Raw genomic sequence first — 17,173 nt, 5'->3', positions numbered from 1 at the left:
GATTTGTTTGTTTATAAGAACCATACCGAAATCGCCTCCTAAATAACATTTACTTGGCATTTTTGGGCAACACCTGTGCGTTACGGCGAAAACAAACCATAAGATTTCCATCAAGGAAATCGATGGACGTCGTTACACCGAAACTTTTTGAACAATGATGATGGTTCCACAAATACGATTTTATTGTTTTCCTTCAAGAGTACTCATATTCTGTACTAGAGAGAATTTCAAATAGCGTCTATGCCTAGTATTGCTCATCAGCCGGTAAGCGATCAGTGCGTAAAGCAACCTTAGAGCGGACATAGAAGAGTAGCCGCAGATCCGTAAAAGTAAATCATGGTCGTTAAGTAATTTCAAAGGCTTGCTGGCGACTAAAACCACTTTTATATTAAGTTGACAATTGATTAAAGTTCCTATTAATGAAAAAACCAGATATGCCTATTATTCTTTTTATAAATTAACACCGCTAGTCACCCAGTTTTGGTCCAGACGATACCAACTTATTCATCTATCAGCAACAAAGTAATACTTTCAAGTAGACGTTGACATTAATCCCCTTTTGTCTAAAGGATTTTCGGATCTTTGAAGTGGCTACAGTACTTTATAATTCACTAGGAAGGAAAGATTAACCGGTTCAGTGGTTCGAAATAAAAAAAATATTAAACCCATATCCTGGAAAGGAACACCGCCGGAGTTTACCGCAAATTAAAACCAACTTTTGCGAGGAATGAGCACAGAAAATTAAAACGAGTTTGAAAGGTTATTTTCGACGGTACGGTTATAAAAATGTTCGTTAGTATCAAGTAAGTGTACGCTTATATAGCCAGCTGTAGCGCTTATTTTATTATGTGAAAACTCCCGTATACGTAAAGTGGTGACGTAGTACGAAAGTAAGTTGATATATTTGATATTAAAATTGATTTTGTTAGTAGCAGTCGACAATAAGTTTCTTCTCTGTAAAGGGATCGCTTATTTGAATAATGTTAAGCAATATTTTATCTTACGATCGGATTAAACTAGTGTGAATGTGACTTTCAGATATAAAAGCAATAACAAAATATTTTTTCAAAGTCCAAATCTTCAAATATAATTTGGTAAAAAAATGTGACTTGAATATTTATTACTTTCCATCGAGAAAATTCGATAACATTTTACACATCTCGGGAATGGACCCAATGTCACTTATCAAAACGTCACGAATGTCAGTTCAATGATATTGATATTATGAAATTAATGGAATTTATTTGTTGCTTTAGCAATTATAGTCGTCATATAATATAGCAGTGTAGATCGCGCCGTTTATGAATTCTCAGAATGGCCGACTTCGACAGTTATTAGAAATTAATAACGGGATAATTAAATTATTTCTTCAATTAGAAATATTCATTACTGAAACCAAGTTGGCGTATGAGAAATCAAGTTGTTTTATGTATCTTAGTTACTTATAATATTACAGAAATACATAATATTACGTTTTTCGTCTACAATTTTTTCTCATGGAGTTAAGGAAAGGGCAGTAACCATTGTACCACTTACGGCGGTCACTACCTTAAGCACTTCTTAAGTCTGTGGTACAGACTTAACAGAGAGTTAGCTGCATATCCTATCACATATATTAATAAGAACTCCAAAAAACATCCATGTGTTAGTTAAATGACCGGAAGAATAATAATAATTTTCAAAAGGGCACTTCAAGGCGTAGGCTCCCAAATAGGCTACCTACGTTTATAAAATTCCTTAATGCTTTTTTTTAAACTACGTAAATTACAGCAGAATCAGCTAGTTTTCATAAAATTCTAATCTTAAATCAATCTGAAAATAAAACTTTTCATATTGAACACTTAAAATCCGTAGAGCACATCAATCATGACTGCATAAGTTCTATCTGTTATTCAACCGAGCAAACGACTAATGGATAAAACGGCACCGTTGCCAAACACTCTATATCTCAATATTTTACAATACATGACATACTCGCATTTTTCAATTGAATAACTTGACGTTTGAAAAGAGGAAGATAAAACGTAAAAGTTTCTAAAACTGACCCAAAAAGTGAGTGCTTTGCTTTCTTCTTTGCGATATTTCATAAGCCAAGAATAGTTCCTTAGTTTTTCAATTTAAAAATAGGTACTACATGCTTTCCTAAGATTTTACTATGTGATTCTTTACAGACGCATCAAATGAGGTCAAATTACGTGTTTTGGCAGGTATTCTCTTTTGCAAACACATTTAATAACTAGCTTTTAGGCTTAAGTGGCGTCACAAAACAATATTCAAATAAATCACTTTGTACCATCAAATACTTTCACTATAAAAATAATGGAGGTGTGTGAACTTGGCCCTCTAAAAGCTTTTTTATTTTCTTAACTTTATTTTCTCTTATTAATTCCTAATCTGGAGGTTATCTCGGCAGAAGTAAATTGTTGAGAACAGCGGGAACATTAATCGTTGGTTTTCACGGACCATTGCCACGATTTACTGTTTTCTTACGCACATAGAATATTATCTTAAGGAATCTTTAATCGGAAGCACTCACTCGATAAGTTCATGCTCTTGTTTTAATATTGGTTTCCCCGCTAACTTAACCGACGGTTATTTTAGTCTGCGCGACCGGAAATGCGGTTTCAACTTGATTTGAAATTGGACAAAAATAGAATATGAGCTAGTATAGCTTGCACACCCGAAATAGACAGGCGTTGCAACACGGATGCACGTCACGACTTCTGTTATGCTTAGGTAAATATCATTATCGAAGAAACGGAAACAGTTGCTATGATTCTGTGTACAATTGACCATAAAATGAGGAGCTAGATAGAGTAGTTCACTGTGGTATTGACACTTATATTGATGAAATTGAACTCATCGACAAAACAGGGATATATTAACGTATTTGCAGTAATTTCCAACATAATTATAAATCTAATAGCTTCAAAAAGAAAGTTTAAATGCAGAAAAACTGAAGTGAACGAGGAAACAGCACATTTAATTTCAATTACATTCGTTCTGAGATAATTTTCCACGCCGCATTCGTAGGTTTTCTGAGCAAATGAATTCAAATGAGCTCTCCACGTAGCTGAAGTAAGCTTACAAGTTGTTTACAAGCAGTTAATACAGTACAGTTTTCCCCGTATTTTATTTTCAAACACGAGATTTAGCTGAGTTATGTTTGAAATGCAAAGAAATAAAATTCCACGTTGTAAATTAAAATAACAAAACGAACCTTTTGTTTTTGTCCCTTAAACTGCGGCTCGGAATGTCGTGTAAAACAGAGGACAATAAGTATACAACGCTCTAAGTATTAAACGTATATTTTACTTCTTAATTTTCTGTTTGTTTTTTTGCTTGGTCTGACTACAACTTGCGCTAAAGCAGGTAACAAAAACTTTAGGTCAGATAGTGTTTTAATCTGCTTGTATTTTTTTTACAACGTGGAGCAAACAACTAACATAAAAGATTCATCTTCAAAAGAAAACATGAAGAAATTCTATAAGACAGATAAACTTGTAGGCGATGTTTTTGTCGAATCAATTAAGTAAACAAGCCTGTTAGGAGATTCTAATACGTAATCCAATGTTCAAGACCCGAAACTTTTGTAGGCTTCGACCACAAGAACATCAAACAACATTTTGCGGTTACTTTGGTGAGTGAAAAACTAGTTGTTTACCAAACAATGATCGGTCTTCTTACGACAACATACCTGTCGGCGAACGATAGAATATCGTCTGGTTTGTAATGGAAATGCCACCATTGTGACAAATCTCTAAGACGGCTGAAATCATTTCTATAAGCCTTTTTTGACGAGGGAATATGTCTGACCTCAAACGGACAGACGCTTAGCTTTCTGACATTTTCACGAACAAAGACCTTACGACGCAAATCAGCTTCTTGTGTAGGAAATATTAAAGATTTGAATTGAAAAGCACTTGGAAACTTGTAGAGCAATCTTTTATAAACGAAAAAGTTAGTTATGCAGATAGGCTCGATGTATATACATATTTCTAATACGTGAACATATCCTTAATTAGAGTAATCAATCTATAGCAAGATTATGTTGAAAACATGTAAACGTCAACTTTACACGAGGCGAATGCAAACACCACTTGTACGTATACAAACACTGTTGATATAATGTTTTAATAGTGTTGTACCAACGTAAGCGGCAAATGATTCCGTACTGAATTTACCCAAGGAATTAAATAAGGCAGACGGAAATTCGCGACTTCCCCCCAAACGTAGTTATTATCGTTTATGTTCAGGACTATTTGCTCATAATTCCCCCTGTGTTTTTACTGAGAACGAACGAGATGTTGCTTTACGTACATAAGTATGTATAAGAAGTACGCAAAATGTTATTCTCATGAAATTGGCGTATTACAAATTGGATATAATGTCACGGATATGTGCATTTGTATCAGATTTATGGTATTATTTTGTATAGAAAATACGAAACAATGTTTCATAAAGTATCCATAAGAAGTTTTTCCTTTGCTATTTCTTCTCCTATAAGGTTAAATACTGTTATCCTTTAATATATACTCATTAAAGAAGATAACAACTAATAAACCATGAAATCACAGTCTCAATCATAAAACCTTAAATACACAAAAGTAAGCAGCGGTAATTTGATTATAGAGTACACCGAACAGATACACTTTAAAGCTTTTATATATCCTTTATGCACCACCTGCACTTTATCTGGCGACGACAAGCTATAAGAAAGCTCTGTACATTATGATATACGGGGTCGATAACCGAGAGACGCATCATTAAAATTCTCTATTGTGTGCGTTGAACTTATTGTGTAATTTTGCACGTGTAATCGAGCGATGCCAACCCCTACTTTGTAAGCCCGAGTTACTTTCTCAGATACACGATCAAAATGTTAACAATAATTTAATTTATTCGCTCGTTTTTATAGAAAAAAAAATTGTTTTTATTTCTATCAAACAATACAAGTTTATGAATACAATATGATGTCTTTGTAATATAAAGTCCATATTTCATACTGAAATGGTTTTAAGTGGTAGACAAGAAAACTTGTTTTTTCTAAGTGATAATAAATGTATTTCCAAAGTAAGTTAAAGAGCAAGAACCTCCATAAGGAAAACGCCTTAAAATGTCTCAAGTAACTAAATTTTGGAAAGCTGTCTCTTTCAATTTAGGTTTATGGAAAATATAATATTATTTTTCTTTTTACATCCGGCATTAACATGGTTATTGAATATACATTATAATGAAGACGTTCAACAAAGAGTACTTAATGTACTTATACAGGACCTACCATTATTAATTAAATTGAGTAATGACGTTTTTGATCTAACGCTAACGATATTCAAGATCGTTTTCAAGCTGTTAATTGGATAAAATTCCATCAAGTGGCCGTTTTCGTCGACATTATGAGATATTTCAATAAAATGTATTAATCAGGAATCATTATGTTTCTCCTTCCCCTTCAGGCAGGTGAGATTAATTCGATCCGAAGTAAGAACAAATTAAAGTTGAGCAAAAAGTGTTTCTGTGTGATTGAAATCGGACGTAGCCGATGCGTGTGACTGTGATTAATAGAATTTCTTCTGTGACAGAGCAGCCCTTGCATTTGGCTGCCATTTCTCATTAAACTTTGTGAAGTTACATTATTTGGGTCAGCGTCATCATCATTTACAGCCTAAAGTCGCAGATGAGATTCTTTGCTCTTGCAATTTGTAACGGTTTGTTCTGTGTAAATCTCAAATCTTGAATGAAGTCTTTCTTTGATCATTTGTTAATTGCGGTAGAGTTGTGCGAAGACGAAATTAATCACGAACGTTTTGGGAACGGAATAAATATACAAAAGTTATATACCTACTACTAGATTATTTATATTATAAAACATTGTTGCTCTGTTTGATATGAAATACTAGAAGGGGCAATGTTCTCACTTGCAAATTAGTTTAGATATGAGTCGGGTCTACTGAATATTTCTCCGGCTAACCTCACTACAAAGTAATTCCTCAGTTTAACCTAACATCTGGCGCTATCGATACCATCTGAAGCACTTTGTTATATTTTCATTTGAGAAAAAACACGTAATCTTATTAGCAAGGCTTTTTGTTGTTCAGATTATATTTTAGCAAGACTAGGCTGAATTGATAAGATAAAACTGCGTAATCCATTATAATGTTGAAGATAACAGAATAAAAAGCATTTTTGCTCTAATTTTAGAAAGAAACACACGTAGTTCTGTGAAGAGTTACTGAGTTTTTAGGTTATTCTACAAAAGCTATTCAAAGCTTTAAATTATTATATTACTTATGTTTCCTTTGTTTTGCAAATGAATATCAATCAAATGTTTCTGTCTCCGGGACTAGTGCAGCCATAATTGGTATGTAGCCTGTACTAAAGATAAGGATTATCTATTATCAATTAGGCCGACAATAATATTTCTTAATATAAAATAATATATTATATTTTCATATATTAAGTATATTTTCTTCGTAAAAGAATTGACGCGAAGCCTACCTACAAAAACAGGTCAAAGTAGGTATTCCTCCAAAAGTTATGTTCACGCTAATTACAAAGTCTGTTCATGTGAAATGTTGACGACACAATTCATGGCCTCATATTTTTCTTGATTTAATTAGTTAAAGTTTTGCAGGAGTTTTAATTTACAGAGACCGCCTGAGTTTTATTGCTGCGGTGTGTGCCGATGTGAGCTTATAAGATAAGTTTTTAGAAGAAAAAATATTTTAATTAAACAAATATTTTCCCACAGCATTTTGTACGTGCTCATCAGAACTTTTAAGGTTCCCGTTTCCCCCAAATCACCTGTCATAAAGATAGTCAATTTCAATATAAAAGTTTGTGAGATATTGACAGATTTTTATCCTTATCTCCTTTATTGATATGGACATAATTTCGGACTTCCTTCATAAAAAATATATCTAATAAATATCTGTATGTGGCTCACGTATCGTCATGCTTTGATTTTCTTGTAATGTTCATATTGTTCATAGTAAATTGCCAGCTATAAGATATATTTTAAGCAAAATTATTATCAGTACGAGTTTAAAATATCAGCAGTCATTTATTGTGAAAAGAAATAGAACGGAGACGTTCAATGGTCGCCTCACGTTCAGTGGTCGTGACCAAAAACCTATGCACAATCTGAAAATCAACTCAAATTGACCAAATTCTACAAAATAACTACGTTATGAATAGAATTTTTCTGGTCAATTTAGTTAAATGCTCTTCGCCAACATTTCGTACCATTTTGAACCGAACAAACAATTTATATGGACCCTAATTGCTTTGTAGAATCAGTAAAATGGCTTTAGTATAGGCCTTATTACGTACATTACCTATTTCTCTAACATTTCCTTCATTATATTGAGGAACTGGAGATATATTAAGATTCTTGAAAAGTGCTTAGTAATTTTATACATACCAAACTTCACGAATAATTTGTAGAAGTGGGCTAGCGTAGGTGTCACAACAAAAATTAAAAATACATTTTTAATTATACTAACGACTGGCGCGTGATTAATTCTTGATCAATCTCCCACGCAGGCAGTAAACAAATTATTTCTGTAAATATACACGGGACGCTGAGTTATCGATACAGGAAACCGGTAAAGAGCAAATTATGTAGGTAATCCGATGATTATCGAGAAAATCCGACAAAGTGCGAAGACGTGGCCGTATTTTTAAATTTCTTGTTAAGGCTTAACCTTAAAATGGTGGAATAAAAGCCCTCCAAAAATATGAATTTCCCTATAGTTATAAGCTTATATGGAGTATAAGCCGACCAATAAATGCACAGCTATACTACACAAGCAAGCCTACGCGTGGCGCAGACTAGGAAAGCTCGGATTATAATGTTTTTCTCGGCTTGTGTACCGACCTTAATATACAATGTGCGGGATACAGCGGGTGTAATTTTCTTTAGTTTTAAAACAATAGCCTTTCTTCAACACTTTGTGCCACAACTGCTAAGTAAAAAGCGTAATTGTAGATTATACATTCTTTTCCGACAAGCAGCTTTAAGTTAAAATTATTTAAATCATATTTAAAGTAATGTTTTATTTAGTTATTCTTCTCGTCTTTAAATAACACAACTCACTCTACTAACATATAATCTGGCGATTCCCGGCTGTACGACATAAGGTTCGAGACTCCTAAGACCCTTTAACGGGAGAATTATTCAATTAAATTACCTAGTTAATGTGTAGGAAATGGTAATTTTCAAAGAGATGTTCGCACTTTAGCGCAATCCGGAACACTACACAGGATTCTACAAATTGCCTCATTTTTGGCCCCAATATTATGATTGTGAAATGAGTTTAACTGCTTATTACGTCTTTGCTGCTAAACGCTCTTAAGCCCTGCTAATAGGTTTTGGGATTAACATTAAGATTGCTTCATTTATGCATTTACCAACCGAGACTAACTGTTTTGTTAAATTGAAAAGGCAAGTCTTTCATTTAACTAACTACTATATAGTTTAACCTAAGGTTCGTTAAAAGAACAACACTTTGGAAATATGTTGATTTACAGATTTTTGGATTTACTGTTACTGTCTATCATCATTATTGTTTTTTTTTTTACACCTCAGCTTTAGTGTTACTAACTATTGTCAACGACGAACTTCTTGATACTCGTAGAAATTTAGATATCAACAGGAATAATTATGTATATCACTTTAAACAATAAGAGAGAATAGACCTTTGTCCATGCTCTACGTATCGGAAACTAAGAATGAATACTAACCACGTCAATAATATGGTGCAGTGACACCCCGAAGGTGACAAGGAGTGGAAGCGAGGAGTTCTCTACCGGCCTCACTGACGCGTCGTATTTCTGCATCAGGTGCCGCACCAGTCTGTACTCCTCATCACAACACCAGCCACCTGCAAACAAATAGAAAAAAAAACTATAGAAATGTGGTGAACCTAAACTCCACCTAAACTCCTTCTACTCTATGGTAGATGCCATATATTAATCATATAACGATTTGGCATTCTCTGTCAATAAATATATCAAACACGTAATGCTCGTATTTTATTAATACATAATATTGGCGACGAGGAAAAACTGAACCTAAATGGAAAAGCTACGTAAAAAACGGAGCACCCTACGTGGGATGCTCACCAGACTCGATACCTACATCGAGCAGAGGGCGACGATGTCTGACGAGGACATCACCGCTCGCTCCGCAGCCTTGAAGGACACCATAACAGCACTGCGAGAGTTACAAGAGAAGATAGAAAACAAAACCATAGATGATAACGATGAAACAGCGTATTTACACGAACAAAATTACGGCTACGAATTCGAAGAACTTCACACTATTTTAGTATCAAAACTATTAACAAAAAAAACCATTATTCAAGGTCAGCGACAGGAAGACCAACATAGAATATACCAATACCATAAGATTATACCAAAAATACAATTTAATCCTTTACATGAATCAGAAACGTTCAATAACTTTAAAAAACGTCTGGAAGTGTACTTTAGACTTAATGAAATTACTGAGCCCCACATGAAGACAAATATTCTTCTGTCTACATTATCACCAGAACTCCATGAAAAATTATGTGATTTAATAGCACCAGACGAACCATTGAATAAGACATTTAACGAAATTACTGAAACACTTGACGACTACTTAGACCCAAAACCTAGCAAATGGGTTCTACAACATAAATTTATATCGAGAACTCAAAAATCGGATGAAACAGTAGCGCAATACGCCGCAGATTTAAAAAAGCTCACTACCAACTGCGAATTTAAATGTCAACACTGCCAGAAAAACATTTCAGAAAGCTTTTTATCTCTTCAACTCATAAGAGGATTGAAAGATAGCGACGCACGTACAAAAATTTTACAAGACCGAACAGTATGTACATTTAAACACCTGACACAGATTGCAACATCTATTGAAATGAGTAAAGCAGAAAATACATCAATGCTTCCGAATGAACAACCAAGTAGTGACAATATCAATAAAATTTCCACTGATTCCTACAATAATTCAAAAAAATCTCCTTTTAGAGGAATCACACCAAGAGATTTAAAAGGGAAATGTTTCCGCTGTGGTTTAAATCACGAAACCAAGAAATGTAGCGCTATAAACATAACATGCTATAAATGCAAGAAGGTCGGACACTTAGCTAGTGTGTGTCTACAACGGCGCTCAGATGCGAAGCCCAGTAAGACTACACCGGATATAAATCAATTAAACGACTCAGCGATAAGCGATGATGATGAATGGAATGATATTAATGTTATATCTGGTGAAACATCCGAAAAATACATGATAACGGTACACATTGAACATGCTAAGATGAAAATGGAATTTGACACTGGAGCCACACTTACTTCTATGTCATTACGAGACTACAGAAAATTGAAAATCGGCAAAAGAATCTTTAAAACTAATATAAAACTCAAAACATATACCGGCGAAGTAATCGAACCTGCAGGTGTTGCATACGTTCAATGCAGATGCCAAGGAAAAGAATTCCACGGTAAATTATACCTCATCAACAACAACGTTGACCCCGTTTTTGGCCGGAGTTGGATGAAAGAACTCGAAACTCTAAATTTAGCAGATATAAAAACTTTACAGCAATCAGAAAATCTAGAATTAGACCAGCTTTTGGAACTTTACAAGACATCAGTATTTCGATCCGACTTAGGCGAAATACCCAATTACAGAGGACACCTAAATCTACAAGAAAACACAAGACCAATTTTTATCAAACCACGTAGAATACCGTACGCTTTAAAAACCAAAGTGGATGAAGAGATCGAGCGACTTTGCAAACAGGGTGTCATCACGAAAGTCGACCACTCTGATTGGGGTACTCCAGTGGTACCAGTTGTCAAACCGAATGGGAGTATCCGATTGTGCGCTGATTATAAAGTTACACTAAATAAAGTCATACAAGATGAACAATATCCAATACCTATGATAGAAGATATATTTGCAGAGATGAACGGAGGTAAACTATTCTGTACACTCGACATCACCCAGGCATATCTCAACATGACAATGGATGAAGAAAGCGCAATGCTACAAACACTAAGTACGCATCGAGGCACTTTTAAGGTGAACCGCCTAATGTTCGGCGTTAAGGTCGCGCCGAGCCTTTGGCAGAAATTTATGGATAAACTCCTTCAAGATCTCGAAGGTGTAAAATGTTTCTTTGATGACATCATCATTCAAGGCATCAACAAAGAACAATTACTACAGAGACTTAAGCTCGTGTTAGACAAACTAAAAGAAAGTAACCTACGAGTAAACAAAAATAAGTGCCACTTTTTCAAAACAAGCATCGACTATTTGGGACACACTATCGACAAGGAAGGTCTACACAAAAACAGAGAAAAGATTAACGCAATAATTAAAACAGAACGCCCAGTCAACACCGCAGAATTGAGGACATTTCTTGGAATGGCAAATTTTTACAACAAATTTATACCCAACCTATCATCGATCACGAATCCACTGAACAACTTACTCAAGAAAGAATCTAGTTTTCGATGGTCTACAGAATGCGAACAGAGCTTTATACACATTAAAAAAGAAATTCTAAGCGAAAGAGTACTTATACATTTTGATCCCAAGAGGCCCTTGGTTCTTGCAACAGACGCATCTCCACTGGGAATCGGAGCAGTACTATCACATAGACTCCCAGATGGATCAGAAAGACCGATAGCATTCGCTTCCAGAACACTATCGGATAGCGAGAAGAAGTACAGCCAAATTGACAAAGAAGCTACTGCCATATACTGGGGATTGAAGAAGTTCTTTTATTATTGTTACGGTAGAAAATTTATCCTAGTGACAGACCATAAACCACTGACAATAATTTTCCACCCACATCAAACGTTACCAGCAATGAGTACAATGCGATTATTCCACTACGCTCATTTCTTATCTGGATTTGACTACAACATTGAATACAGAACTTCGCCTAACAACTCAAATGCAGATTACCTATCCAGGTTCCCAGTAGAAAACACAAAGGCAAACAAAATGGACCAGAATTACAGCTTTCAACTTCAACAAATACATACCATTGATGTCAACCCAAATATCATAGCGAAAGAGACAAGTATTGATTCCGATTATACACCATTAGTACTCGCATTACAAACTGGCCGATCACTTAAAACGCTCGGTTACAATGATAATGAATTTACTTTACAAGATGGATGTATACTAAGAGGAACGCGAGTCTTAATCCCAAAAACATTACGCGAACGAGTGCTGGACGAACTACACCTCGGTCACCCGGGCATTGTGAAAATGAAGCTACTGGCCCGCAGTTTTGTATACTGGAAAGGAATTGACAATGATATCGAAACAAAAGTTAAGTCCTGTAGAACATGTAGATTACAACAAAATGAACCAGAGAAAGCACCACTACACCACTGGGAACACCCAAAGGGCCCCTGGCAAAGGCTTCATATTGATTTTGCCGGACCTGTTTACGGATACTATCTTTTAATAGTTGTAGACGCATTTTCGAAATGGACAGAGATTATACCTACTAAATCAACGACAAGCTCTTGGTGCATCCAAAAATTGAAAGAACTATTTTGCACCTATGGAACACCTCTACTCCTTGTCTCAGACAATGGCCGACAATTCGTATCGGGAGAGTTCGAAAAATTTCTAAAAGACTGTATGATTTCGCACAAAACCTCTGCTCCATACCACCCTGCAACCAATGGCCAAGCTGAACGATACGTACAAACAGTCAAGAGAATCTTACGAAGCTTAGAGGGAGAAAGGGGTAATCTTCAAGAGAAACTTGTTATGGTAAAAACTCGCCTCAGACGGACACCAAACTTGAATGGTCAGACACCTTATCAGTTAATGTTTGGAAGAGAAGTTCGAACAGCATTACACTGCATGTTTCTAAACACCCATAAGGAAATTACATCAAAACATCAAGAGATCAAGGTCAGACAGTTGGAAGTCGGCGAACGTGTACAGGCCCGTGACTACACGAGTGCTTCGCACCGTTGGCAGTTTGGTACTATCACAAGACGTCTAGGCCGACTTCATTACGAGATCCGCACCGACAACGGCGATGTCTGGCGCCGACACCTCAACCAGGTGTTGGCTGCATCTTATATTCAGAACAGCTAAGAGGTTAGGAGGGGAGAAATGTGGTGAACCTAAACTCCACCTAAACTCCTTCTACTCTATGGTAGATGCCATATATTAATCATATAACGATTTGGCATTCTCTGTCAATAAATATATCAAACACGTAATGCTCGTATTTTATTAATACATAATAAGAAACTTAATAACAATAATTTTGTACATATAAAATTATTATTTAATGTATTAATTTAATGTATAGTTTTAATTATTATTGTAGAAAATTTTATTATTACTTATGAATATATTCTCAAATAAAAATTAAAAAAGAAAAAAAATACAAATAAATTATAGTATAATGACCTTGATAATAATAAAAAAAGATAACCGCTATACTTTGTAAGAGTATATGGAAAAATGTTTGTTACTCTTCACCCTCAACCTGCCAAAAGGGTGTTTCTGGGCACTGGAAATTTGTAAGGAACAAAAATTACGTTTCAGGCCGAGAAATATATTCACACAAATGAACTTGCAGGCAGAGGCTGTTAAAATGGTCCTTTGGTGCACTTGGTCTTGTGATATCAGTATTCAGATCATACGGGAAAGTATGTATAGACAATAGCGTATCAAATGCATTCATATCACATAAAAGACTACGAGCCAACTGTCACATATCAGAAACCCAAATAAAACTCTGTCGGTCCGAGAATTGTAGTTAGGTCACAAATACACGAGCCGCATATGAATAGAGGCAAGAGGAAACGTCCATTCTGATCTTACTGATATTATGTACAACACAAATAAGGTACAATATATTATGTTTACTGAGCGCAGTTGTCAAAACATTGAGGGAAGACAGTAACCCTTATTGACTGTCATTGCAGTTCATTACGGCCGGATCCGACAGTTTTACGTGTCTCTGAGGCGCCGAGGGGCTTTTTGTGAAATATCACCCATCTGGGAGTTGACCGTTGCAGCGTAGCTTAACCTCGCCTACCGATCGATGTATCACCATGCCGCCTCTTGATTATAGTCCCTTCCTGACTGTAAAGTATGCCTTGATACTTTGTATTAAAAAGACGGATGACAGACAAGATTAGGGATCACTGAATTCCATTATTTTTTATGGAACGTAAACTCTGTACAATAATGATGGCCTTTTCTGAAACCTTAGTAACCTTAGTATTGTGCTCCCGTGTAATTTCCTTGTTGTTTACAGTTTAACGAAAAAGAAACCCAATTTTAATCGCAAGAAACAGTAAAGTTTTCAGTCTGCACTTTTTATTTACTACCGGTTCTCACAGTAAAATGTGAAAACGAGTTCTCCAAGTACAGCTGAAACTAATTAGCACCGCGATCATTGGCAATTTGTGTTCATTCCGAGTTTAATTCTTGGCGTTTATTCAATGAAAGATCACAGATATAATCACGGACCAACTGTGCTTCTAATTTATACTTAAGAGGTGGCAAAAGATTTTTGGGTTTTTAAATTCTATATACATAGGAATTGCAAATGAAAATGCGTAGCGAAGGTGTAATGGATGCGTATTTCCTCGCGTTCGCTTTAGCCCAGTCACGCCTTAAGTACCGCCTTGAATGACTAGCCTTATGATAAAATATTCCTATCGCCATATGCTTCTTCTAAATATAATACACATCATTAACAAACAATATTAGTATTATATGGACGTACGCCAAATATCTAATATTAATAGAGAGAAGAAAGATAATACTTATAGATAAAACGCAAGCAATATTGTAACACAACAATTCTTATACACATTATAATCCTATATTCAGGGTCAATGACACGGCTGACGGATACGGCCCTTTTGTTCCAAGTCACAGAAATAGTTGCGTTGCGATAATGTGATTGAATTAATCAGAAAAGATACAACATCTAATCTACTATAACAAAAATATTATCAAAGCTTTTCGCCGAATTAAGGAAGAATCAATCAGTAGGTACAACGTTTGGTTATCCCGAAAAATGTGTAAAGAGACGAAAATAGACTTCTTAAATGATTGAGTATGAAGCGAGTTCATCATTTCAGATTTAAATGATTGATGGACTAAAATCATAACGAATGGAATCAATGTAACTTGGCAAACGGCGTCGTGATAAAATCTTCATAAACTTCACTGTTACAAAGTTTCGACTTCTGTCCCCTTCAATGTCAAACTTTCAAATGCTTGACCACTGAGTGGCCTCTTCGCAGACAACTTGAATAACTCGTTTTCTAGAGACAAGATCTTCATTATATAATTATGAAGCGATTTACGGTAATCTGATTGGTCCAACGGGAGAGTTATGACATCCTAATTCCATTTGAAGAAATTTATATAAGGGTCTCTAGCAATGATTTACTAGCATTACGTTTTGTTTTACTCTTTTTCCGTGACATTTCCGCACAAGTAACATTGGCCGTGGTCGCACACTGATTTTAACTTCGACTTTAATAAAACCCATATCTTTATGGTGTTCAAAAACAATGTATTGATTGATAAGCTGTTTCATTTCCAAGTTAAACAAATTTTGTTTGTTTAAAGTCACAGCAACATTTCATATTGTAAACAAAATATTCTTCTCTTTAAATATCTACTTATTTTTAATTAGAGTGCTGTCAAATAACTCAATTTCAAAAAGTATATGCCACGAACAAGTTTATTTATAGATTAATTCCAATTTTGCGGTGCTGCCATGATACAATTTGTATGCGTGGGTTTCAGTATTGCTTCCCGTCGTCGGTTCTATAAATGGCACACAAGCAATCATGTCGCAGGGAATGCATTCTACAATATCGGTTACATTAGTTCCTACCCACGCTTGCTCTGCGACCTACGATTAGATCTCCATGTTATTTATTTTAAAATAACATATAATAAATGTCGTAACCGCATTTTAAAAGTTTCAGTATAGAATTTCTATAGCGTTGCGATTTTGTATCTTACATGTTTATCAAGGAATTTAACAAGACTATTCTTGTTCAATATAATTCTGTTTTACTTGCATTTACTTAGAACAAGAACTATAGTTTTTACGTACTTTTTTTTTGTTAGTGTCAAAATACAAACCGAATAGTAAATACAAGCTTATTTGTTTTGCAAAATAAATAAAAATATTACGTGCCTGAAAAACAAAGCTCGGTAACATTCCATGTTAGTAAAATATGCTAACAATATGGCTCCCTTAAGTAAGTAAGAGATTTACCTTTTCGTAGACAAGACTTATAGTAACGTTAAAAATATTCTCAAAAATGTTTGTAAAAAGGAAAACATCTATAGCGGTCCATACATTTTGAAGCATAAATAATAAGAGGAAGTAATTTATGACACACGGACGGACACCGAGGTCATTACACGAAAAGATATCCTTTTATACCAGGGAGTAAGAACTTCATACAGGTATTTTGCTTTTCTACCGAGTACAGCATTTTACTGCTTGTCATAAAACGTTGGCAGTTTATTAAACTTGATGTTGGAGGCTAATTGTTTCACTCCGAGACTAAGCTCTAAGCTAGAGGAAATACTGTAAGTAAATAATAAAGGAATTATGTTATAGACTAACCTTTACGAGTTATGCACAGAATTGACTCACATTTCCAGAATGTGGAAGAAAATTTACAAAAATATGTAAACTCACCAAAAGTAACTTTTATCTTTTAAAAATTAAAAATTGTATCCGCTATGCGTATAATTTTTTTTATTTTTTTTTGTCACATAAATAAACAAACTAAAGATTGCTTTACTCGTATCTTTAATACAACTCAATGATTTAATTTTAAAATCTTGTAAATCTTGTCTATTTCAGGGCTTTCAAATGTTTTGCAACAAATCTTGTAAAACAACATCTTGAATTCTCTTTTCCTTCATTCCACTATAACACACTCTGAATCAATTCTTCTACAAGTACTTACAACACGGTAGAAGAACTTAAAAATACCTATAAAATAGATTTTAAGTTATGACAGTCATGAATAGAGCGCATAAATAAATTACAAACTTGTATTGCAGATAACGAAGCCGTCAATGGCTTTTCATCCGACGCCTTCATACCATCTATTCCTGGCG

The 17,173-nt window shown here is 34.9% G+C and overlaps 1 protein-coding gene across 2 annotated transcripts in view; it reads right to left on the bottom strand.

The window, feature by feature from the left end:
* Positions 1 to 17,173, bottom strand: part of LOC142975487 (neuronal acetylcholine receptor subunit alpha-10-like) — an 83,869-nt gene that overhangs the window by 47,979 nt on the left and 18,717 nt on the right. For both annotated transcript variants that reach the window (XM_076118345.1, XM_076118352.1), the window contains exon 2: positions 8,746 to 8,885. In XM_076118345.1, the coding sequence (XP_075974460.1) occupies positions 8,746 to 8,885 (140 nt within the window). The remainder of the gene's footprint in view (positions 1 to 8,745; positions 8,886 to 17,173) is intronic.

The sequence above is a fragment of the Anticarsia gemmatalis genome, chromosome 1 (genome assembly GCF_050436995.1).
Source record: "Anticarsia gemmatalis isolate Benzon Research Colony breed Stoneville strain chromosome 1, ilAntGemm2 primary, whole genome shotgun sequence".
NCBI classification, from domain to species: domain Eukaryota; kingdom Metazoa; phylum Arthropoda; class Insecta; order Lepidoptera; family Erebidae; genus Anticarsia; species Anticarsia gemmatalis.
Note: the sequence above shows the minus strand (reverse complement) of the source record. Positions and strands in the feature narration are given on the sequence as shown.